Source organism: Ascidia mentula, chromosome 9 (assembly GCF_947561715.1).
Source record: "Ascidia mentula chromosome 9, kaAscMent1.1, whole genome shotgun sequence".
NCBI lineage: Eukaryota > Metazoa > Chordata > Ascidiacea > Phlebobranchia > Ascidiidae > Ascidia > Ascidia mentula.
In genome coordinates, this window is record NC_138574.1 from 6,088,806 (window position 1) to 6,114,041 (window position 25,236).

Consider the following 25,236-nt stretch of genomic DNA (forward strand, 5'->3'; position numbering starts at 1 on the left):
TGCGCAAGATTTTTATCTCTGGCAGTTAGGCTATTCCTTTTTGCGACAAGTATATTTAGGCATAGTTGAAATAGGTTTAAAGACATACGTTTGTTGAGAAAAGCACCTATATTTCAATTAAAACTCCTAGTCTGTGTTTATTTTTATGTTTGCAAACAGTTTGTAAAATCGCAGCAAAAATTTCTTGTACCCAAAACTATCTGACAGCAAAGAAATGGCGAAAACAACCATCCCGCAAGCAAGCAACTCAACATTTGTACCATCGCCTGGAATTTCCTTGGTTCGTCTGGGGGTTCTTGGAACAGTTACCGTCGTATCGATGATTTTTGCAGCCTATATTGTAACTGTTCTTTCTTTACACGAGTGGAGATGTTACAAAAAGAGGAAGCCATCGCTTAAAGCAATAAAACAAAAGAAGTCTACAAATGAAAAGTTTGCAAGATTGATGGGTGTCAGTGCTTTGGCTGCCGCCATCTTTGCTTTAATTACTTTTCTTTCCCAAACCCTGCAAGTTTTTCTTGATCTTCAAACTGGACTTCAATTTTGCGACGTTTTGAAGAAAGTGGATTTTACTTTAACTAACTTCATCTTCATATCTGTGTATGCTGTGTTATGGTTACGGCAACGATCTTTTTACATCAACAAACATACCCTGCATTTGACTTCGTGCTGCACACGATATTTTAGCATTTTGGTTCTCTTTATCCTATTTATCATATCTCTGATAAACCCAGTGGTATATGACGCCACACAATGGTACCAAAGAAGCAGGTTTGGCTGTAAGTTGAAATCCAGTGCGTTCCCTACTGATTATCACTGGCTGACGCTTGCCATAATTACTCTATTCTTTCATGCTAGTCTCCTTACACTATTTGCCTACCCTCTGTTGAAGCATCGTGCGGCTATCAGTCGACGCATGTCGCAGCAGATGCCCAATCGCAACGCCGAAGGACTGATCTTGGTGATCAGAAGAGCTTTTCATTTGGCCATTGTTTGCGTTGTTTCTGATATTATAGTGGTGGTGGTAAACGTTGCCGTCGTCACACAGATTAACATTATTCCCCAGATTGTAACCAACATCAACATTCTAATCAATGTCACAATGGTTGTCATGACATTTGGTGACTGGAAAAAGAGACTTATGCCGTGGACAAAGTCGATCAAAGAAACTGCCGCGGGAGAACAAAGCTCTTTGGCTATGATGCAGACTTCTTCCCGTTCAACAACTGGCTTACAGGAGCATATTGCTTAAGCATATCTTGTTTGGTTTTCGATTAAGCTGTGTAACTCATATGTACATAATGTGCAAAGAATAAACGAAAACACATAGCACCAGAGAACATGTTTTTGTCTTGCCGCGATTGTCTTTTGTTCATGGAATTTCGTCACAAGACACTGGTTCCCCGAAATGTAGTTGGATTTTGTTCTGATAGCGCATAACACGACTGTCTCTTCGTAAATAACAACTTTCAGTGCAACAGCTTATGTCTAAAAATTACATGCTTTGCAATTCTGTACAATAGGCTAAGTGTAATTTTTATTGGAAATAAGGAATCAGTTACAGCAAATCTAGTAAGCAAATGCATCACCCCAATTCAACAAAAACTACTCAAGTATTTTTATTCACAATATAGCACAATCATTGTCCTCCAGAAAAGTGGTTGCATTTTTACAGGTGTACAATAATTTTGTTTGTATGGATTTGAAATAAACACAGAAAAGGAGTTGCTTCTACTTAAAATCAAAGTTTAGCACTTGTAAAGTAGGAGTACATGTTTAAGTGCACTATAAAGTAGGTATCAAAATGAAGAACAAATAGTGGAAGGCTTTAGGTTTAAAAAGCAAATAGATAAACAGTATGACACAAGTAACACTCTTTCAACGTGATTTTTCTCTTGCTTTTCATGATTTACTTGCTCTTGTCTCGAATTTTTTTAAAAATATAACTGGGTTAAAGTGGTTGGTTCAGGCGTAATTGTTTCAGATTTAAGCCCAATTTTTATTGATTGGCTTTCACTTTCCAAAAATGCCTAAAACAGTTAATTGAAGGTTATTAGATATGTAGGATACACACTTGAATCGTTGTACACAACAAAAATCTCAGGACTATCATCATTGTCAACTGTACTATCAAACTTTCTTTGACTGTTTTTTTGAGGAGGAGTTTTCATGGTTTCGTCTCCCTTGCAGTATTCACCAGTTACTACTTTAGCCAGAAAGATTGATTTTTGCCCTTTAGGATCTGATGTGCAGTACTGTACAGAGTATGAAGAATTCACAGCAAAATAAACACCCTGACCATACTTTATACCTGTAAATTAACAATTTAATTGATATATAAAAAGGCCTTCAACTTATTACAACAATCTAAAGCAAAATGTATGTCTAATATCGTCAATCAACCAATCTAAGTGATTTTATTTGACTGATTATCTCACAAACATTATGAATATTATGTTACATATTTGTAGTATATGAAGTTTACCATTTTTTCCAGCAAAACTTCGATTAAAGCCTTCATTAATAATTTTTTCTGCATCTGCACATGAGGTTCCATGAAATAGTTCACGTACTACAGAGCAGCTTAAGTTTGACATGTTGGTTCGGACCTCTTCCTCTTTTATTTTAAATTGATTATACAAGTATTTGTTTTCTACTCTTTCAATCTAAAAATATTATCAGTCAAAATGTCAAATATTCAGGAATTAAACATTTAAGTATCTTATGTTCAGGGTGACTCTTCTGGCAAAACTTGCCACAATACAAAAAAATATCAATTTAACCACAAAAGTTCACCTAAACTTTTACTTGTTTCTTAAACCAACAGTTTGAAAAAGCAGTGCTTTACAAAAAAGGCCTAAGGATAATGGGCGTTTAATATATACACATATGCTATCTGTTTATAAAAAAGCAATAAATTATATCAAAATTTAAATAATTACTTAACCTTCAAAACAGATCTGTGGGAAGGGTTGCTTTTTTTGAACATGTTTAATACATGTTGGTATTCCTTGTCATCTGATCCAGAAGACAATCTAATTTTACGTTTACCAGAACTTTTTTCCCAGTTTTCTGGAAGTTCTGCGAGAAACAACCAGTTACATGACAATATGTTGCAATACAATAAATATAAACATGCGCACAAAGTAAAATGTAAACTACATGTTATTTGGGGGACATTGCAGTGGATTAGCCTAATATTGGTATAATTAAAAAATTGCAACTAACCTTGAAAAGTCGAGCGGACCAACTCATAATACTTTTTACCAATTAATATTTGCCTTGTTTGAAAGTTCACATGAGTTTTCATGCCATAAAGTTGTATGTTACAACTGGGGCTGGAATTTTTCTGCGCAAGGCATGACACTTCAATAAAGGCATTCAAATTAAACAAACTTTTAGTACCTTGTACTCATTTTCAAGCGCTCGATTTTTGGACGTTGGCAAATTCATGGTGGTATCATTTATTTTATATTGCCAAACACAACTTTTTGCCAGCAGGTTTCCAGTTGTGAGATCAGAAAATGCATTAGAAAGATACTCCTTCAACTTGGTGGAGTGCATGGGATCATGTAAAGTTATTTTTTTAAAATACAGATAATATTACAAAATTGAATGCATACTTTTTCAGTGACAACACGGACAAAATAATTTTAAGTTGATTTTACCATCTAGAACTCAGGCAAAATTAGGAAACTAAAAAAGTTGGTTAGTTATATGTGCAAAAAAAGCCATAATATTGCAAAGCTGCAGACAGGGTGTGCACACGCACTGTTTCGACCTGTAAGGTCTCATCAGTGCAGCTGTTGAGTGGCACTGTGCTAGCTTTCACACTAGCAGGCACACTAGTTTCCACTTTGTGGTACCTTTCGGTCAACGTCGATCTGCAGGGTACCCTATACTAGGTACCGAACAACAGAGACGACGAACCACACACCCTGTCTGCAGCTTTGGTTAGTTAGTTTTCCTTTTATTAATGGATGAATCAGAATAGGCTAATTACCTTTTCTCAATTTTAAGGTAAGACTTGGTTTTCAGTGCCTCATCTACTATATCAATTAGACCATCATCACTCATTTCCAAATTGTCAGGAATTATATATTGTTGACTCTCCATGCTAGACTGAACATGTTCTACAGCCTAAAAAAAATTTACACAAATATTGATGTGCATTTAAACTTAAATAAATAAAACTGATTAAGGGTAAGAATTGTGTGCAGACAATTATTTGGTTAAACTTTAAAAGGATGGCCAGACCCAAACACAGGATGCCTTAAACCCTAAATTTACAAGTTTATTTTTAGCAGCCTCACAATGAATGTTACATAAACAAAAATAAGCAAAGTTAACTCTCACTGCAAAGTGACATATATAAAATACAAGTAGTACATAAACTCATAAACAACTGAGCAGTGCCAATTAACAAGTTAAAAAGGACAAAATAGTCAATTAAAGTTGCAACCTATAATATTTCTTGCTTGTTTCTGACATGAAATTATACGAACACATAAAACTAAGTGCTGTATGTACAAGAAAAAGGACTCATGATACTAACTTTATTTAGGTTGTCCCTTCTGTCAGTAGTTAAAAACACATCAACAGTTTGCAAATTGGACTCCATGCAACTTAGTCTTTTTGAAAGAATCTCAGCTACATTTGGGTGTTGTTGCATTTTTCTATTTCCAGTTACTTAATTGAAAGAAAATGTTATGGCATATAAAATAATTCTTTTAGCACAACGGCCTAAACAGCACAAAATACCCTGTTTCTCAATTGCTTGTGCAAATGTTTGCAAAATTGACTTTTCAAAAACAACAAGTTTGATCAATTTGACATATTTCGGGTCACATGCAGCAAATTCTTCGAATGCTTTGGCAAATGATTTTGAAACTTTCTCAATTGGCAGACCAATTTCACCTAAAAACACTTAATATGAAATCAAATTCAACTATTACAGTGAAAACTTGATCCTACCTGATCCTAAGGTTGGTAGGGCAATAGATTTATATTGAAGCTTTTCTGCTATATCAAGAACTTTCTTTATTCGTTTCACCAATTTAACTTCTGTATGTGGAGTGACAACATGTATGACATAGTTGCATGAAAGATTGTAACTTTTAGTTACTTTGCATGAAAGGAAATCAAAAACTGGCTTTGTATTGATGTCGAATTGCATTTGCAATCCAGCACATTTCAAAATATAAGGTGATAAATGACCTGCAGGTTACAGAAAAAGTTGTCATATCAGAAATAGTCAATATACCAGCAATGCAACTACAAAGTCAGTCAATGTGCTTTTGTTTTTATATTACCTTGACTCAGGTCAAAGCTGGCAACACAACCATTAACAATGGCATCGGTTTTTTGTTGTGTTATGTCACCATGTATCACTTGAACATTTATAGTGCCATACCAGGTCTCTGAATCGCCAATATCATTTATGTCAGTTGTGATTGCAAATTGATTGAAAGTTGATTGTTGCAAGGATCTAAAATTTAAATTTTTGTTTAGCCTTGTGTTTGTGTGGCAAGTAAATTAGGCAAATTTTTTCTGCATTGACATAAATAATTATTTTATAAATGCTGAAATTCATCAGTTTCAATAATGCACTATTTGAATATAATATCTATAAATGCAAAGTATAGTAAATAATGTATCAATGCAAAATACTAAATGGTTTACTTACCCAGGTTTATCAGGACTCAGTGAAGACTCTGCCAGTGGCATTGGAGATAGAGTGGTCTATAAATTAAGTGCAATATGTCATCAAGAAAATATTATACTGCATATTGGTAGTTCATTATTCAAATAGTTGACAAAGACATACTAACATGAATATGAAGCATAAAAACCTGAACAATAGTGCTGTATTCTTTATAAAGATGGTTAACAGCACTTTTCCACTCCTTTTTTTCAAGGTAATCTGATAAGTTTGATGCCTTAAATGTTAACTGCTTTTCTTGCCATGAAATTTCGTCAAGTTTTGACATTGCTAAAAATTTTAAACCAATGGTAAAGGAAACACACATTTAATGTACATACAGTTATTAGTGCGATGAATCTCATCTTAATGTTTTGCAAGACAAAAGTGTCGCCATTTTAAATCTAACACTTCCAAAAAACTACATTAATCAGACCGATATTTAATAAATACCTATAGAAACCTGTATTGTTCAACAAACAAACGTTAAGTTTGCTTTCAAAAATTACCAGACTGGACATCTGAAGTTGGTCCCATTATTTCAATCCCATTTGAAACAATTTTCATGGTAATTGTTACTGGATATTTGTGATCACTAGTTATGCGATCAAATATCATTATAGCTTGGGCAGAATTGCATCCAAACACTGCTGATGTTTTAAGCACTTTCTCAATAACTTTGTTGAGATCACGAACAGTTGACTCCACATAATCAGCATTAAATCCAAGTGTGTGGATTTTGTGATTCTAGAATCGCAATTATATAACATCCTATTAAGTCAATGATTTTTTTGCAAATTGTACCTCAACAATCACATGAACATGCCGCAATGAAAGTTTTTGAGTAAAACGTTTCCAGTCACCACCTTGCAGTACAGAATGTGGCAGTGTTACAGGAATATTTGTTTCCAAACATTGGATCATTTCTTCCAATGCTTCACAACCAGTTTTAAAGTGGGAGTCACTCAAAGTAACTAATTTTAACCCATTTTCAAAGATCACAACCCCTATGAAAAGTAAGTAATTTTAAACAAACAGATAAAAAGAACAACAAATACTTCACAAACTGATACAGTACTGTATGTTGCTTCAGTTATAAAACTACAATATAATTTTTGTTTCACATGTAAAATGTCTACAACTTAATTTTCGTTGAATTCATAAAATGGTTAAAAACATTTACCACAGTCAAAACAAAATTAGTCAATATAAAATCCACATTTTTTTGCAATTAGTGAAAAAAAAATAATCAAAATGGACCTTTCTCAGAAACCAACTTCTGTAAACAATCGTTTGTTTAAGCTACTTTATTATTTACAGGAGTTGTTAAAAATATCTGTTAGTAAGTCTTTGTAAGCCATAAAGACAACAGGAGATTCCAAGAAAACAAACTTTTATTTTTCTGAGGAACCAAGTGTTTTAAAAAAATGTCTCAGATATTGTCATGATGTAAATGCAAAAAATTAAACAAAATATTAAAGATAACACTACCTTTAACACGGAGGTCTTCAAAAGTTTTTTTAATCAATTCCTTTGAATAGAGCACATGGTTTGTCAACATTTTCTCCAGGAAAGTTATTTTTTGTGTAACTATGTTCGGAATTGCTGATAACAGGTCTTTCTGAAAGGATGTGGACTGCTGTAATTTATATTCTCGACACTTTTTAATGATGGTTAACTAACTTTAAGGTTATCCATGTAATCTTTAGCTTCTTGGATGTCTTCTGCCGATCCACTGAAACGAAGCCGTTCATCGTCTTCAAAGCAGCTAATTTTCACTTTTCCAGAAAATTTTTTGTTGGTTCGCTTTAGGATTTCACATTTCAAAAGCAACCTTAACAAGTGTATAATAACAAACCGGCATGTACTATTTCAAGAAATATCCTAACTACTAGGGATGCACGGAAAGTTCAATTTGCTGAATTTATCTGGTGGAAAATGAATAATTGTGAAAACCTTAGTTTTGACCGGATAAATTCGACAAACCGAAACTTTTTTTACTGCATGTATCGCTGATATGCATACACACATAGAACATGTGTTAGTACTGTTTAAACAGTTTGAAAGGTATATATATGTTTGTTTTATTTTTATGGTCATAGCAGTGATGAAAAATACTTTACACAGTTGGTACAACATTCAAGGTATTTTTAAGTGCCGATAAAAGTTTGCATGATAGTAGTACATCCCATTCACTACTTGCTTTATTTAAATTTAATGCATTTAATGAGATAATACTAAAATCAGTTTCAATTTTTTCGGCAACTTGTGCAGAATATTCCGTTTCAGCAAAATAAAAAAATACTGTTTCGGTGCATCACTACTGACTACGCAAAGCACATTAACCCATTAACTAGTGAAGTCCCATCTTTCCTCAAATTAAATCAGTTTCCAACTAAGAGTTTGTTTGTTTGTTTGAGAAAAGATTTCAAGAATTACAAAATGACTTGGTTAAGAAAGACATTTTCACAGAAATAATAATTGCATGTTATTGTGTTTGATGAACAACATGATAAGGTTACAGGACAAAAAAGCAGGAAAAATCATCTTTAACATAAAGGGATACACTCATGGTAATGTGTGTAGACAGTGAAAAAACAAAGTGGTGCAGTGACAGTAAAAAAGTTAAGAACCCATTTTTGCACGATAAGTGAAAATACATACTTGCACTCATCCTTCTTACAGTGTTCATTTGTATCTTCGTTTGCATCCATGTTGCTGTTGTGGGAAAGAAAAGGAATTTTAACTGTTTGTTAATAAAAATGTCAAAGTTTGTTGAATATGGTTTAATCCATTTTTAACCTAACAAAGGAACCAATTGAACACAATACTTAACTAATGGGAATTGCTCTTCTGTATGAAGACCAATTCCCATTAACTACTATGCCTGGCAGCAGCAAAAAACTTACTTCCAGGCCAAACTTGGCATGTACAAAGGTCAAGCTTGTGTTCAGTTAACATTATGTTGCATCATCATTTTTAAAACTGTTTAAAATGCTTTTAAATTTTTAGCATGTTTTCAAAATTGCTTGTAAAAAAAGACAGGAAAAGGTGTGGCATGTGACCAAATAGTAATTATTCATCAGTTTTACAATGATGACATACCTTGTTATGGGTTCACCCAATGTTCTTTTTATTTCTTGTAACCGCCCCTGCACCTTCTCAGTAGGTCCACTGAGAATAACATGGTCATTTTCCTTAAACCACCGTTCAAATATTTCTGGATCTTTGTTGGAATAAAACTCTGGCCCAACCTTTGATTTAGAAATAGTACCAGAAGCAAATGTAATTTTTTCAGTTTTGAAATTATCTTCAAATTTTGAAATAATGGTCTCACACAAAGTTTCAAACATTGACTGTTCCATTCCACTCTGGATGTATTTGAAGAAGTAGAAATGTATATTTGTTTTTGCCAACTTTTACTCACATTTGGGTGGCAATGGAATTCCATTTGTCGATCAGTGTTTTCCTGGAGTGTAAATGTGGCAAAGCTTTTGAGCAAAGTTTGTAACTCGGATTTTGCTTTTGTATTTCGTTTTATAAACATCCCAACATGTTTGTCATTCGCAATTTTCACATATTCTGCAGAATGACTTGAAAGTGAACTGAACACATCAAACAAATAAGCACAGTTGTTTAGTCTTCATACAAGATTAAGTAATCTTTGTTTGATGAACTTACTTTCCTGTGAGACAATTTACAATCTCAGTTATTTCTTTGAGTTTGTTTTCAACCGCAGCAGTTTCACCACAAATGACCACCTGAGTTGGAAACCATTTAATATATATTTTCTTGCTTTGCTCTGTTGTTTGATCATCAAAAAATGAAGCAAAGTTGGATTTAGCTTTAGCCAAAGATGTTTCATCAAAGCTTTGTTTTTTGGTACAATATCCTTCCAAAAATTTGCTTAGGATTTCTTTGCATTTATGTTGAAATACACTTTCTTTGAAGAATTTGTTCTGAAAATTAAAAATATATATGACACAATCAAAAGTGAAAGTGATTCTAAATTAGACAAAAATTTACTGAGATCATAAAATGTCAATTACACTTGCAATTTACATACATGTATGTGTTAAAAACATTGCACATTTTACCAAAGTGCAGTAAATCAATCCATGAACCAATTTAAATTTTTTAGTTTGTTGTCAATGTTGATGCCTAAATTGTACTTTCTTGAATTGCAGGTTTTTTTTGAAAAAAATGCAAATGATAAAATACAAATTTTAATTTTTACTCTTCAGTTTGTAAAATCTGATATGGATAAATATAAATGTAAAATTTTCTTTTGCGAAGAAAATTATTTGAAGAGTGTTGCTTACATACCACAAGCATAAATGTTAGTTTGGTTTGGATAAATACTTACTTTTGCCTCTGATGAGATCTGATACTCAATATCATATTTGTCATTGATTTTGATGCAAATGGTTCCTAAATGTTTCATGCATTCTTTTAATTTGCTAATATGTTGATCAGAATTTTTAACAAACATGGCCACATTTATGTCTTTGGCAGGAATTTTAACAGTAGCCAATCTTACAGAAGATGAACTAGAGATAATGAAAAAAATATTTAATGTTGGCAAAATATATTCATTGCTTTCTAAAGCATACCCAACACTATCCAAACTGTTTTTTATGTATTCCAGTTTTTGCGAAACAATGTTTTTTTCTCCACATACAATCACATGATTGGCATTTTGGTACCAACGAATAAACAATCTTGGATGAGCATCATCAAAAAATGAAGGATCCATTTCCTCAATTGATTCTCGAGGAAATGTTTTTTTCTCTGTTGTCTATGAATCCAAAAAGCGTCCAAGACTTTGTTTGCATCGCTGATAAAAATAGTTTGGCGCTATCTTGGTTTTTCCCTGCAAAAATGTTTCTGGGCATTATTAAGCATGGTAAAGATGTAAATCATTATGAATTGAGATGAATTGGAAAGATCCTGTAAATTACAATGGAATGTCATGTAAAGTAATGATACTCCAAACAAAAGCAATAAACACACAAAATCCAAAAATTTGGCACCTTTAGTTGAGAAAAGCAATATTGCATTTCTTGTTGTTCATTACTGTTTATCGTAACAAATGCTAAGTCTTTAAAAGCACCATTCAACTTGAACCGATCTGGTTCGTTTTTGAGAAGAAAACGAGCAACATGTTGGTCATCAGCAGGTATGACAACATCTCTGAATTACACATCATAAACAATAACAACTAGAGGTTATCAAGCATTTGTTTTAGTTACATGCACCAATAATTAATTTACCAACATTTAAATAATCAGTAAAGAAAAAGTTTTGTACTTTTTTTGAGAAAACTTTCATAATTTGAAAACACGGCTATGCCAGATTGGAAAGTCTACGACTTGATCAGAGGTATTTTTATGCATGACTGTTGATTGCACAGACAATGCACAGATCAGCAAACAGTTTTTTGTGTTAATGGATATTGGTTATTTTTTTTGTCAGGATTACCAATAAAACTATGCAAAAGTGTGAAAGGCCCTTTTTTTCAAATCTGACAGATATGTATGAATTTCATTTTTGAAAAAGCACAAAGTTTCAACTGTAGCAAACCTTATATTTGCAACAAGCTGCATCAAATAGTAAAACTTTTCTTTGAAGAAACTTATACAATTGATGGTTTCGAATTCACATCAACAATGGGTCTGACATTACAATGCAGCAGGAAAAAGATTGACTGAGAATGCATTGCTTTAGATACAAGTTTTTTACTAAAACATGTATAGCGCATACCTAAATTTTTTTATGGTTTTTGTTTTTTCATTTTATGTTTAGGCAAAGCAGAAATTTTCGAAGAGCACCAAAAATTTCTGCTTGGGCGAAGAAAAACATCTTAAATTACCGTATTTACTCGATTGTAAGCCGCCCTCGAATGTAAGCCGCACGTTAATGTTAAAGACAAACTTAGGTGCCCTACAACAATAATAGTCAACAAATCTGTAGTTTAAAATTGTGAGATACGCAGACAATCTTGGGAGATAAAACGTATTGGTACGATGAAGCGAGTTGATGGTAAATTTCATTAAAAAACAGAGCGCAGACAAAATATCGGCGTGACATTAAATAATTTAAGCCGCCCTCGAATATAAGCCGCCCTCGATTGTAAGCCGCACAAACGGTAGGTTTAAAAAACTTTATAAGCCGCGGCTTACAATCGAGTAAATACGGTAACGGCAATTAGCGCGCCTGGCAGCAACTTTAGCTGCTGTGTGCGTTTTTACTGCGGCGAACAAGTCTTGATCGTATGGAAACTGACAGCGGACGGACACTAAAGCTTATCTGTTGTGTATTTTGTTAGTGCGTACGACTAAACAACAAAAATTTCCAACAAAATGATTTACTGCACGTTTTATTGAAAAACACCTATGTAAACCAATGCATTTTCCGCCAATCTTTAACTGCAGCATTGTGACGTCTGACACATTGTTGACGCGAAGTCGGAACCTTGAATTAACCTACTTTTCGGCATTATGGTAATGTCTTGCCATATTACTCCATTAACCAGTTTTCTTTAAACTTGCAACTTGTTCTCTGTTCAGGCAAAAAGATCACTTCTACATAAACATCAGTTCCAATGGTTCCAAATTGTATTTTTTGCAGGGATACCAAAGAGGAACCGACAAACAAATGACGTAACAAAGCAAGTTCAGTTCCGCTTAGAGGGAATACCCTGTTTCGCATCTCAACTCCAGTCAAAGCAAAGGTCTGTAACGTAATTTTACGTTGCATAGCAACGTTTGAATTCATGGAAATATGAACAATGGTCACACAACAGCCAGTTTCGTAATTAACGTACGGAATCTCTTTCCATGGGGTTAAGGCATTTTAGGTAGCGTCTCGTCCAGCATCTCATTTCAAAATGTATAGCAACGGTTGCTTTCTCACGTGATTTGATCTCGTTACTAGTGTGATATTAATTTACAAACGTTATCAGTTTCTACGCAACATCTGTGTTTTCATGTGATTTTATTGGACAGCTTAAATGTGTCGCCTTAGGGACGTTAAGTTTCTCGTGTATAAAGTCCTTCATTGTTTTGTGTAAGTGTCCAACATTTAAAATGTAAAAACAAACAGTTTACTGCGCTCAGCATGTATCGGCCGAGACTGCGAGTGTAACGGCAGAATTTGCGCGTCTGGCACCGCGCCGTCGTCACATAATAGGATAGAATCTCAATTCCCGAAAACGCGTGTATTTGGCACACGGACACAGACACGTTCACGAACACGGTCTTCTGTGAAGAAAACGTACATTTATGATCCCAGGTATTCAATGATATTATGTCAATAACAAATATGCTTACCGGAGTTTTGAGCCAGATCGAAAAAAACTCAACAAACCAATCAGATTGATATCGCTTACACAAACTTATTCAAATAGAATATAGGTAACGCAGAAGTAATGCCATGCTTTTGCATAGCAAGGCAGGATCGCCCCACTGCGCAGGCCCTTTATATTCGGAACCATTTGTCATTAATTTGTGATCGTGCTGGCAGATCATTATGCAACATTGTGTCGTTGCATGGCTATCAAATGGGTCGTTTTTCAAAAAAATGAGGTTGTTTTACTAACCACCAAGAGACATAATGCTTACTAAGTTTAAAATGCTACTAAGTTTGATGTATTTGTTACAACAGACGGATAGGAGGCAAGAATGTGTAAAATTCTTATAGTCAAGCAATGGAAAATAGAAAAGGTTTTCTTGATCTTCAAACTGGACTTCAATTTTGCGACGTTTGGAAGAAAGTGGATTTTACTTTAACTAACTTCATCTTCATATCTGTGTATGCTGTGTTGTGGTTACGGCAACGATCTTTTTACATCAACAAACATACCCTGCATTTGACTTCGTGCTGCACACGATATTTTAGCGTTTTGGTTCTCTTTATCCTATTTATCATATCTCTGATAAACCCAGTGGTATATATCGCCACACAATGGTACCATAAAGGCAGGTTTGGCTGTAAGTTGAAATCCAGTGCGTTCCCTACTGATTATCACTGGCTGACGCTTGCCATAATTACTCTATTCTTTCATGCTAGTCTCCTTACACTATTTGCCTACCCTCTGTTGAAGCATCGTGCGGCTATCAGTCGACGCATGTCGCAGCAGATGCCCAATCGCAACGCTGAAGGACTGATCTTGGTGATCAAAAGAGCTTTCCATTTGGCCATTGTTTGCGTTGTTTCTGATATTATAGTGGTGGTGGTAAACGTTGCCGTCGTCACACAGAATAACATTATTCCCCAGATTGTAACCAACATCAACATTCTAATCAATGTCACAATGGTTGTCATGACATTTGGTGACTGGAAAAAGAGACTTATGCCGTGGACAAAGCCGATCGAAGAAACTGCCGCGGGAGAACAAGGCTCTTTGACTATGATGCAGACTTCTTCCCGTTCAACAACTGGCTTACAGGAGCATATTGCTTAAGCATATCTTGTTTGGTTTTCGACAAGACTATGTAACTCATATGTATATAATGTGCAAAGAATAAACAAAGTGACATGAAAACAATTTGTCTTGAATAGCACCAGAGACAATGATTTTTTTTGTTATACTACGATCGTCATTTGTTCATGGAATTTCCGCACAAGACACTAGTTGCCCGAAATGTAGTTGGATTTTGTTCAGATAGCCCATACCACACGACTGTCTCTTAGCAAACAACAATTTTCAGTGCAACAGCTTCTGTCTAAAAATTACATGCTTTGCAATTCTGTACAATAAGTGTGATTTTTATTGGAAATAAGGAATCAGTTACAGCAAATGTAGCAAGCAAAAAACAACCCAAGTATTTTTAATCACAATGTAGCACAATCATTGTCCTCCAGAAAAGTGGTTGCCTTTTTCCAGGTGTACAATAATTTTGTATGGGTTTAAAATAAATGCATAAAAGGATTTGCTTCTACTTAAAATCAAATTTTTGCACTTGTAAAGTAGGTATACATGTTTAAGTGCACTATAAAGTAGGTATCAAAATGAAGAACAAATAGTGGAAGGCTTTAGGTTTAAAAAGCAAACTACAAAACACAGCACTCACGAAACTAAAAAGAAAAACAGTATGACACAAGTAACACTATTTCAACGTGATTTTTCTCTTGCTTTTATGATTTATTAGCTTTTGCCTCAATTTTTTTAAATATAACTGGGTTAAAGTGGTTGGTTCAGGTGTAATCTTTTCATATTTAAGCCAAATTTTTATTGATTGGTTCTCTCTTTCCAAAAATGCTTAAAACAGTTAAATAAAAGTTATTAGATATGTAGGATACACATTTGAATCTTTGTACACAACAAAAATCTCAGGACTATCAGCATTATTAACTGTACTATCAAACTTCCTTTGACTGTTTTTTTGAGGAGGAGTTTTCATGGTTGAGTCTCCCTTGCAGTATTCACCAGTTACTACTTTGGCCAGAAAGATTGATTTTTGCCCTTCGGAATCTGGTGTGCAGTAACGTACAGAGTAAGAAGAATTCACAGCAAAATAAACACCACGACCATAAAATGTATCTGTAAAATAAAAAAATTATTTGATATATTAGCAGGCCTTCAACTTATTTTAACAATCTTAAGCTAAAAGTATGTCCAATAATGTCAACCAGTCAATCTAAGTGATTTTATTTAACTGATTATCTCACAAACATTTTGAAATATTATGTTACATATGTGTAGTATATGAAGTTTACCATTTTTTCCAACAAAACTTCGATCAAAGCCTTCATCAACGATTTTTTTTGTATCTGCACATGAGGTTCCATGAAATAGTTCACGTGCTACAGAGCAGCTTAAATTTGACATGTTGGTTCGGACCTCTTCCTCTTTTATTTTAAATTGACGATACAAGCCAATATTCTGTACTCTTTCAATCTAAAAATACTATGTGTCAGAATGTCAAATATTCAGGAATTAAACATTTAAGTATCTTATGTTGAGGTTTACTCTTCTGGTGAAACTTGCCACAATGCAAAAAATATTAATTTAACTACAAAAGTTCACCTAAATTTTTTCTTGTTTCTTAAACCAACAGTCTGGAATAGCAGTGCTTTACAAAAAACGTCCAAGGATAATGGGCGTTTAATATATACACTTATTCTATCTGTTTATAAAAAAAAGCAATAAATTATATCAAAATTTAAATAATTAATAAACCTTCAAAACAGATCTGTGGGGAGGGTTGCTTTTTTGGAACATGTTCAAAACATGTTGGTATTCCTTGTCATCTGATCCAGAAGACAAATTAACTTTAAGTTTACCAGAACTTTTCTCCCAGTTTTCTGGAAGTTCTGCGAGAAACAGCCAATTACGTGACAATATGTTGCAATACAATAAATATAAACTTGTGCACAAAGTAAAATGTAAACTACATGTTATTTAGGGGACATTGCAGTGGATTAGCCCAATATTAGTATAATTAAAAAATTACAACTAACCTCCTTGAAAAGGCAAGCGGACCAACTCATAATATGTTTTGCCAATCAATATTTGCCTTGTTTGAAAGTTCACAAGAGTTTTCATGCCATAAAGTTGTATGTTACAATTTGAGCTTGAATTTTTCTGCACAGGGCATGACACTGTAATAAAGGCATTCAAATTAAACAAACTTTTAGTACCTTGTACTCATTTTCAAGCGCTAGATTTTTGGACATTGGCAAATCCATGGTGGTATCATTTATTTTATATTGCCAAACACAACTTTTTGCCAGCAGGTTTCCAGCTTTGAGATCAGAAAATGCATTGAAAAGATACTCCTTCAACTTGGTGGAGTGCATGGGATCATGTAAAGTTATTTTTCTAAAATACAGATAATATTACAAAATTGAATGCATACTTTTTCAGTGACAACACGGACAAAATAATTTTAAGTTGATTTTACCATCTAGAACTCAGGCAAAATTAGGAAACTAAAAAAGTTGGTTAGTTAGTTTTCCTTTTATTAATGGATGAGTCAGAATAGGCTAATTACCTTTTCTCAATTTTAAGGTAAGACTTGGTTTTCAGTGCCTCATCTACTATATCAATTAGACCATCATAACTCATTTCCAAATTGTCAGGAATTATATATTGTTGACTCTCCATGCTATATTGAACATGTTCTACAGCCTAAACAAAATTTACACAAATATTGATGTGAATTTAAACTTAAATAAACAAAACTGATTAAGGGTAAGAATTGTGTGCAGACAATTATTTGGTTAAACTTTAAAAGGATGGCCAGACCCAAACACAGGATGCCTTAAACCCTAATTTTACAAGTTTATTTTTAGCAGCCTCACAATGAAAACAAAAACAAGCTAACTGCAAAGTGACATGTATAAAATACAAGTAGTACATAAACTCATAAACAACTGAGCAGTGCCAGTTAACTAGTGAAAAAGGACAAAATAGTCAATTTTTCTTGTTTCTGACATGAAATTATACGAACACATAAAACTAAGTGCTCTATGTACAAGAAAAAGGTATCATGATACTAACTTTATTTAGGTTGTCCCTTCTGTCAGTAGTTAAAAACACATCAACAGTTTGCAAATTGGACTCCATGCAACTTAGTCTTTTTGAAAGAATCTCAGCTACATCTGGGTGTTGTTGCATTTTTTTGTTTCCAGTTACTTAATTGAAAGAAAAAGTTATGGCATATAAAATAATTCTTTTACTACAACAGCCTAAACAGAACAAAATACCCTGTTTCTCAATTGCTTGTGCAAATGTTTGCAAAATTGACTTTTCAAAAACTACAAGTTTGATTAATTTGACATATTTCGGGTCACATGCAGCAAATTCTTCGAATGCTTTGGCAAATGATTTTGAAACTTTCTCAATTGACAGACCAATTCCACCTAAAAACACTTAATATGAAATCAAATTCAACTATTACAGTGAAAACTTGATCCTACCTGATCCTAAGGTTGGTAGGGCAATAGATTTATATTGAAGCTTTTCTGCTATATCAAGAACTTTCTTTATTCGTTTCACCAATTCAACTTCTGTATTTGGAGTGACAACATGTATGACATAGTTGCATGATAGATTGTAACTTTTAGTCACTTTGCATGAAAGGGAATCAAAAACTGGCTTTTTATCGATGTCGATTTGCATTTGCAATCCAGCACATTTCAAAACATAAGGTGATAAATGTCCTGCAGGTTACAGAAAAAGTTGTCATATCAGAAATAGTCAATATACCAGTAACGCAACTACAAAGTCAATCAATGTGCTTTTGTTTTCATATTTACCTTTACTCAGGTCAAAGTTGGCAACACAACCATTAACAATGGCATCGGTTTTTTGTTGTGTTATGTCACCATGCATCACTTGAACATTTACAGTGCCAAACCATGTCTTTGAATTGCCAATATCATTTATGTGACTTGTGATTGCAAATCGATTGAAAGTTGATTGTTGCAAGGATCTAAAATTAAAATTTTTATTTTGTATTGTGTTTGTGCGGCCAGTAAATCAAAGTAAATTTTTTCTGCTGTTGACATATATTTTATTTTATAAATGCTATAAATCATCAGTTTCAATATTGCACTATTCGAATATAATATCTTTAAATGCAAAGCATAGTAAATAATGTATAAATGCAAAACACTAAATGGTTTACTTACCCAGGTTTATCAGAACTCAGTGAAGACTCTTCCAGTGACATTGAAGATAGAGTGGTCTATAAATTAAGTGCAAAATGTCATCAAGGAAATATTATGCTGCATATTAGTAGTTTATTATTCAAATAATTGACAAGACATACTAACATGAATATAAAGCATAAAAACCTGAACAATAGTGCTGTATTCTTTGTAAAGATGGTTAACAGCACTTTTCCACTCCTTTGTTTCAAGGTAATCTGATAAGTTTGCTGCCTTAAATGTAAATTGCTTTTCTTGCCATGATATTTGGTCAAGTTTTGACATTGCTAAAAAATTAAACCAATGGTAAAGCTAACACACATTTAATGTACATACAGTTATTAGTGCGATGAATCTGATCTTAATGTTTTGCAACACAAAAGTGTCGCCATTTTAAATCTAACACTTCCAAATAACTACATAATTCAGAGCAATATTTAATAAATAAACTATAGAAACCTGTATTGTTCAACAAACAAACGTTAAGTTTGCTTTCAAAAATTACCTGACTTGACATCTGAAGTTGGTCCCATTATTTCAATCCCATTTGAAACAATTTTCATGGTAATTGCTACTGGATATTTGTGATCACTAGTTATGCGATCAAAAATCATTTTAGCTTGGGCAGAATTGCATCTAAACACTGCTGATGTTTTAAGCACTTTCTCAATAACTTTGTTGAGATCACCAACAACTGACTCCACACAATCAGCATTAAATCCAAGTGTGTGGATTTTGTGATTCTGAAATTGCAATTATATAACATCCTATTAAGTCAATAATTTTTTTGCAAATTGTACCTCAACAATCACATGAAGATGCCGCAATGAAAGTTTTTGAGTAAAACATTTCCAGTCACCACCTTGCAGTACAGAATGTGGCAGTGTTACAGGAATATTTGTTTCCAAACATTGGATCATTTCTTCCAATGCTTCACAACCAGTTTTAAAGTGGGAGTCACTCAAAGTAACTAATTTTAAACCATTTTCAAAGATCACAACCCCTATGAAAAGTAAGTAATTTTAAACAAACAGATGAAAAGAACAACAAATACTTCACAAACTGACACAGTACTGTATGTTGCTTCAGTTATAAAACTACAATATAATTTTTGTTTCACATATAAAATGTCTACAACTTAATTTTCGTTGAATTCATAAAACGTTTAAAAACATTTACTGCAGTCAAAACAAAATTAGTCAATATAAAATCAACATTTTTTGCAATTAGTGAAAAAAAATAATCAAAATGGACGTTTCTCAGAAACCAACTTCTGTAAATAATCGTTTGTTTAAGCTACTTTATTATTTACAGGAGTTGTTAAAAATATCTGTTAGTAAGTCTTTGTAAGCCATAAAGACAACAGGAGATCCAAGAAAACAAACTTTTATTTTTCTGAGGAACCAAGTGTTTTAAAAAAATGTCTCAGATTGTTGTCTACAAAATGCCTCAGATATTGTCATAATGTAAATGCAAAAAATTAAACAAAATATTAAAGATAACACTACCTTTAACACGGAGGTGTTCAAAAGTTTTTTTAATCAATTCCTCTGAATAGAGCATATGGTTTGTCAACATTTCCTCCAGGAAAGTTATTTTCTGTTTAACTATGTTCGGAATTGCTGATAACAGGTCTTTCTGTAAGGATGTGGACTGCTGTAATTTATATTCTCGACACTTTTTAATGATGGTTAACTAACTTTGAGGTTATCCATGTAATCTTTAGCTTCTTGAATGTCTTCTGCCGATCCACTGAAACGAAGCCGTTCATCGTCTTCAAAGCAGCTAATTTTCACTTTTCCAGAAAATTTTTTGTTGGTTCGCTTTAGGATTTCACATTTCACAAGCAACCTTAACAAGTGTATAATAACAAACCGGCATGTACTATTTCAGGAAATATCCTAACTACTAGGGATGCACGGAAAGTTGAATTTGCTGAATTTATCTGGTGGAAAATGAATAGTTGTGAAAACCTTAGTTTTGAACGAATAAATTCGACAAACCGAAACTTTTTTTACTGCATATATCGCTGATATGCATACACACATAGATTAACATGTGTTAGTACTGTTTAAACAGTTTGTAAGGTATATGTTTGTTTTATTTTTATGGTCATAGCAGTGATGAAAAATACTTTACACAGTTGGTACAACATTCAAGGTATTTTTTAGTACCAATAAAAGTTTGCATGATAGTAGTACATCCCATTCAGTACATGCTTTATTTAAATTTAATGCATTTAATGAGATGAATACTAAAATTAGTTTCAGTTTTTTCGGCAACTTGTGCAGAATATTCAGTTTCAGCAAAATAAAAAAATACTGTTTCGGTGCATCACTACTAACTACGCCAAGCACATTAACCCATTAACTAGTGAAGTCCCATCTTTCCTCATATTAAATCAGTTTCCAACTAAGAATTTGTTTGTTTGAGAAAAGATTTCAAGAATTACAAAATTACTTGGTTACCAAAGACATTTTCACAGAAATAATAATTGCATGTTATTGTGTTTGGTGAACAACATGATAAGGTTACAGGACAAAAAAGCAGGAAAAATCATCTTTAACATAAAGGGATACACTCATGGTAATGTGTGTAGACAGTGAAAAAACAAAGTGGTGCAGTGACAGTAAAAAAGTTAAGAACCCATTTTTGCATGATAAGTGAAAATACATACTTGCACTCATCCTTCTTACAGTGTTCATTTGTATCTTCGTTTGCATCCATGTTGCTGTTGTGGGAAAGAAAAGGAATTTTAACTGTTTGTTAATAAAAATGTCAAAGTTTGTTGAATATGGTTTAATCCATTTTTAACCTAACAAAGGAACCAATTGAACACAATACTTAACTAATGGGAATTGCTCTTCTGTATGAAGACCAATTCCCATTAACTACTATGCCTGGCAGCAGCAGCAAAAAAAATAGAAGCAATACTTAACATTTTATATTGTGACACAGTGCTTTCAGTTTCTACTTTTTTTGATTCAACATCATGTTTCAACCCAATAAGTACCACATGAGGTGACTTCACATTTTGATACCAATGAACATAAAGCGAAATTTTAATTTGCTAATATGTTGATGAGAATTTTTAACAAACTTGGCCACATTTATGTCTTTGGCAGGAACTTTAACAGTAGCCAATCTTACAGAAGATGAACTAGAGATAATTAAAAAATTATTTAATGTTGGCAAAATATATTAATTGCTTTCTAAAGCATACCCAACACTATCCAAACTGTTTTTTATGTATTCCAGTTTTTGTGAAACAATGTTTTTTTCTCCACATACAATCACATGATTGGCATTTTGGTACCAACGAATAAACAATCTTGAATCAGCATCATCAAAAAATGAAGGATCCATTTTCTCAATAGATTCTCGAGGAAATGTTTTTTTTACTGTTGTGTATGAATCCAAAAAGTGTGCAAGACTTTGTTTGCATTGCTGATAAAAATAGTTTGGTTCTATCTTGGTTTTTCCCTGCAAAAATGTTTCTTGGGATTAATAAGCATGGTAAAGATGTAAATCATTGAATCGGGAAGCAGTGGGAAGATCCAATCTTGTCATACATTAGCATGAAACATTTCTGTGTTGAATTGAGATCTATATTTGCTAAATAAAATACACACTACAAAACCTAAAAAATATGGTACCTTTAATGGAGAAAAGCAATATTGCATTTCTTGTTGTTCATTACTGTTTATTGTAACAAATGCAAAGTCGTTGAAAGCACCAATTAACTTGAACCGAGCTGGTTTGCTTTTGAGAAGAAAACGAGCAACATGTTGGTCATCAGCAGGAATGACAACATCTCTGCATTACACATCATAAACAATAACAACTAGAGGTTATTAAGCATTTGTTTTAGTTACATGCACCAATAATTAATTTGTCAACATTTAAATAATCAGTAAAGAAAAAGTTTTGTACTTTTTTTGAGAAAACTTTTATAATTTGAAAACACGGCTATGCCAGATTGGAAAGTCTACGATTTGATCAGAGGTATTTTTATGCATGACTGTTGATTGCACAGACAGTGCACAGATCAGCAAACAGTTTTTTGTTTTAATGCATATTGGTTAATTTTTTTTTCAGGTTTACCAATAAAACTATGCAAAAGTGTGAAAGGCCCTTTTTTCAAATCTAGCAGATATGTATGAATTTCATTTTTGAAAAAGCAGAAAGTTTCAACTGTAGCAAACCTTATATTTGCAACAAGCTGCATTAAATAGTAAAACACTTCTTTAAAGAAACTTATACAATTGATGGTTTCGAATTCACATCAACAATGGGTCTGACATTACAATGCAGCAGGAAAAAGATTGACTGAAAATGCATTGCTTTAGATACTAAAACATGTATAGCGCATACCTGAATTTTTTTATGTTTTTTGTTTTTTCATTTTATGTTTAGGCAAAGCAGAAATTTTCGAAGAATATAAGTATACCAAGCACCAAAAATTTCTCCTTAGGCGAAGAAAAACATCTTAAATTACCGTATTTACTCGATTGTAAGCCGCCCTCGAATGTAAGCCGCACGTTAATGTTAAAGACAAACTTAGGTGCCCTACAACAATAATAGTCAACAAATCTGTAGTTTAAAATTGTGAGATACGCAGACAATCTTGGGAGATAAAACGTATTGGTACGATGAAGCGAGTTGATGGTAAATTTCATTAAAAAACAGAGCGCAGACAAAATATCGGCGTGACATTAAATAATTTAAGCCGCCCTCGAATATAAGCCGCCCTCGATTGTACGCCGCGGCTTACAATCGAGTAAATACGGTAACGGCAATTAGCGCGCCTGGCAGCAACTTTAGCTGCTGTGTGCGTTTTTACTGCGGCGAACAAGTCTTGATCGTATGGAAACTGACAGCGGACGGACACTAAAGCTTATCTGTTGTGTATTTTGTTAGTGCGTACGACTAAACAACAAAAATTTCCCACAAAATGATTTACTGCAGCGTTACACACGTTTTATTGAAAAACACCTATCTAAACCAATGCATTTTCCGCCAATCTTTAACTGCAGCATGGTGACGTCTGACACATTGTTGACGCGAAATCGGAACCATGAATTAACCTACTTTTCGGCATTATGGTGATGTCTTGCCATATTACTCCATTAACCAGTTTTCTTTAAACTTGCAACTTGTTCTCTGTTCAGGCAAAAAGATCACTTCTACATAAACATCGGTTCCAATGGTTCCAAATTGTATTTTTTGCAGGGATACCAAAGAGGAACCGACAAACAAATGACGTAACAAAGCAAGTTCAGTTCCGCTTGGAGGGAATACCCTGTTTCGCATCTCAACTCCAGTCAAAGCAAAGGTCTGTAACGTAATTTTACGTTGCAAAGCAACGTTTGAATTCATGGAAATATGAACAATGGTCACACAACAGCCAGTTTCGTAATTAACGTACGGAATCTCTTTCCATGGGGTTAAGGCATTTTAGGTAGCGTCTCGTCCAGCATCTCATTTCAAAATGTATAGCAACGGTTGCTTTCTCACGTGATTTGATCTCGTTACTAGTGTGATATTAATTTACAAACGTTATCAGTTTCTACGCAACATCTGTCTTTTCATGTGATTTTATTGGACAGCTTAAATGTGTCGCCTTAGGGACGTTAAGTTTCTCGTGTATAAAGTCCTTCATTGTTTTGTGTAAGTGTCCAACATTTAAAATGTAAAAACAAACAGTTTACTGCGCTCAGCATGTATCGGCCGAGAATTCGAGTGTAACGGCAGAATTTGCGCGTCTGGCACCTCGCCGTCGTCACATAATAGGATAGAATCTCAATTCCCGAAAACGCGTGTATTTGGCACACGGACACAGACACGTTCACGAACACGGTCTTCTGTGAAGAAAACGTACATTTATGATCCCAGGTATTCAATGATATTATGTCAATAACAAATATGCTTACCGGAGTTTTGAGCCAGATCGAAAAAAACTCAACAAACCAATCAGATTGATATCGCTTACACAAACTTATTCAAATAGAATATAGGTAACGCAGAAGTAATGCCATGCTTTCGCATTGCAAGGCAGGATCGCCCCACTGCGCAGGCCCTTTATATTTGGTGATCTCAGCTCTCGTATTTTAATCATAAGGTTTACAGGCCTCGCAGCCAAGCTGGATCAGCCACTTTTCCCGACAAGTCGGAGCGAGATCTGAAAAATCAAGCTCCCGGTGAGGTTTGAACTCATGACCCTGGGCTAACCAGGCCCAACGCTCTACCGACTGAGCTACAGGAGTGCAGTGGTTTCACGGGGTATATTGTGGCCAAGGTACACTGGTGCGCAAGCGCACAACTTGTCAGGCGACCTTCACATACGTAGGGGATCTCTTGCTGGAATTCCTCTCTCCATGATTCACATTTAAGGAAATTAACTGAAATATTATCTACGGCAGGATAACAGATAGACGGGTCGACGAGAGACCACCACAGCGGTGTTCTCGCAGCAAATGGTTGTTTGCGGTTTCCTGTTCTCATCTCCAAGACTCTATGGGCATACGGAACGTCAGTGCCAATAAGTAGCAGCATCTCACCATTACACAACTGAGGAAATTCTAATCCCTGAAGGCGTGGAAGACTGTCCAATTCCGTATTTCTCGGGGTTGGATTAGGCTCGACCGGAATAGCGTCAATAGACAAGGCATTGTCCACATTAATTTCTTCATCTTCACTTAATGACAAAACACGAAAACTTGCGCTGATTCCACTGTAATTTGCAAGCCTTTTTCCGACGCTGGACATGGTAACTTGTTTCGGACTTCCGTCTATTGGAAGTAGATCTGCTAACCTTTTGTCGTAAAAACTTGTATCGGATCCCTGGTCGAGGAACGCGTACGTCTTGACCTCTCGAC

At 34.1% G+C, this 25,236-nt stretch overlaps 5 protein-coding genes across 8 annotated transcripts; 2 read left to right on the forward strand and 3 right to left on the reverse strand.

Moving 5' to 3' along the window:
• Window positions 1-164: 164 nt before the first annotated feature.
• On the forward strand, window positions 165-1,252 carry LOC145914447 (uncharacterized). Its single transcript, XM_083002279.1, has one exon. The coding sequence runs from the start codon at window positions 215-217 to the stop codon at window positions 1,250-1,252; it is 1,038 nt and encodes a 345-aa protein (XP_082858405.1). The 5' UTR covers window positions 165-214.
• A 300-nt stretch (window positions 1,253-1,552) lies between these two features.
• On the reverse strand, window positions 1,553-3,077 carry LOC145913351 (protein mono-ADP-ribosyltransferase PARP15-like). The gene is made up of 2 exons (XM_083000972.1): window positions 2,486-3,077; window positions 1,553-2,311 (listed from the first exon to the last, which is right to left on the reverse strand). The coding sequence occupies exons 1-2, from the start codon at window positions 2,595-2,597 to the stop codon at window positions 2,040-2,042; spliced, it is 384 nt and encodes a 127-aa protein (XP_082857098.1). The 5' UTR covers window positions 2,598-3,077; the 3' UTR covers window positions 1,553-2,039.
• Window positions 3,078-3,405: 328 nt separating this feature from the next.
• On the reverse strand, window positions 3,406-12,329 carry LOC145913350 (uncharacterized). 3 transcript variants are annotated; one of them, XR_014403334.1, is made up of 20 exons: window positions 12,191-12,329; window positions 10,735-10,894; window positions 10,315-10,574; window positions 10,068-10,251; window positions 9,383-9,660; window positions 9,129-9,306; window positions 8,807-9,072; window positions 8,366-8,419; window positions 7,385-7,535; window positions 7,193-7,322; window positions 6,506-6,708; window positions 6,211-6,448; window positions 5,853-5,992; window positions 5,687-5,742; window positions 5,313-5,488; window positions 4,975-5,217; window positions 4,762-4,917; window positions 4,556-4,689; window positions 3,624-4,140; window positions 3,406-3,549 (listed from the first exon to the last, which is right to left on the reverse strand). XR_014403334.1 is itself a non-coding variant. In XM_083000970.1 (20 exons), the coding sequence occupies exons 3-20, from the start codon at window positions 10,455-10,457 to the stop codon at window positions 3,546-3,548; spliced, it is 2,871 nt and encodes a 956-aa protein (XP_082857096.1). In that variant the 5' UTR covers window positions 10,458-10,574; window positions 10,735-10,894; window positions 12,191-12,329; the 3' UTR covers window positions 3,406-3,545. The 3 variants fall into 3 exon arrangements, 2 of the variants coding, with proteins under 2 accessions (XP_082857096.1, XP_082857097.1); XM_083000970.1 differs by having other exon boundaries at window positions 4,004-4,140; XM_083000971.1 differs by lacking the exon at window positions 12,191-12,329 and having other exon boundaries at window positions 4,004-4,140; window positions 10,735-11,453.
• A 1,080-nt stretch (window positions 12,330-13,409) lies between these two features.
• Window positions 13,410-14,165, forward strand: LOC145914448 (uncharacterized). Its single transcript, XM_083002280.1, has one exon. The coding sequence runs from the start codon at window positions 13,410-13,412 to the stop codon at window positions 14,163-14,165; it is 756 nt and encodes a 251-aa protein (XP_082858406.1).
• A 307-nt stretch (window positions 14,166-14,472) lies between these two features.
• Window positions 14,473-23,608, reverse strand: LOC145913463 (protein mono-ADP-ribosyltransferase PARP15-like). Of its 2 annotated transcripts, XM_083001118.1 has the most exons (20): window positions 23,450-23,608; window positions 22,015-22,174; window positions 21,582-21,841; window positions 21,036-21,089; window positions 20,059-20,209; window positions 19,867-19,996; window positions 19,159-19,361; window positions 18,864-19,101; window positions 18,506-18,645; window positions 18,341-18,396; window positions 17,966-18,141; window positions 17,627-17,869; window positions 17,414-17,569; window positions 17,208-17,341; window positions 16,699-16,835; window positions 16,346-16,526; window positions 16,166-16,289; window positions 15,885-16,018; window positions 15,422-15,602; window positions 14,473-15,245 (listed from the first exon to the last, which is right to left on the reverse strand). In XM_083001118.1, the coding sequence occupies exons 1-20, from the start codon at window positions 23,476-23,478 to the stop codon at window positions 14,974-14,976; spliced, it is 3,159 nt and encodes a 1,052-aa protein (XP_082857244.1). In that variant the 5' UTR covers window positions 23,479-23,608; the 3' UTR covers window positions 14,473-14,973. The 2 variants fall into 2 exon arrangements, with proteins under 2 accessions (XP_082857244.1, XP_082857245.1); XM_083001119.1 differs by lacking the exons at window positions 21,582-21,841; window positions 22,015-22,174; window positions 23,450-23,608 and adding an exon at window positions 21,298-21,554.
• Between the last annotated feature and the right edge of the window lie 1,628 nt (window positions 23,609-25,236).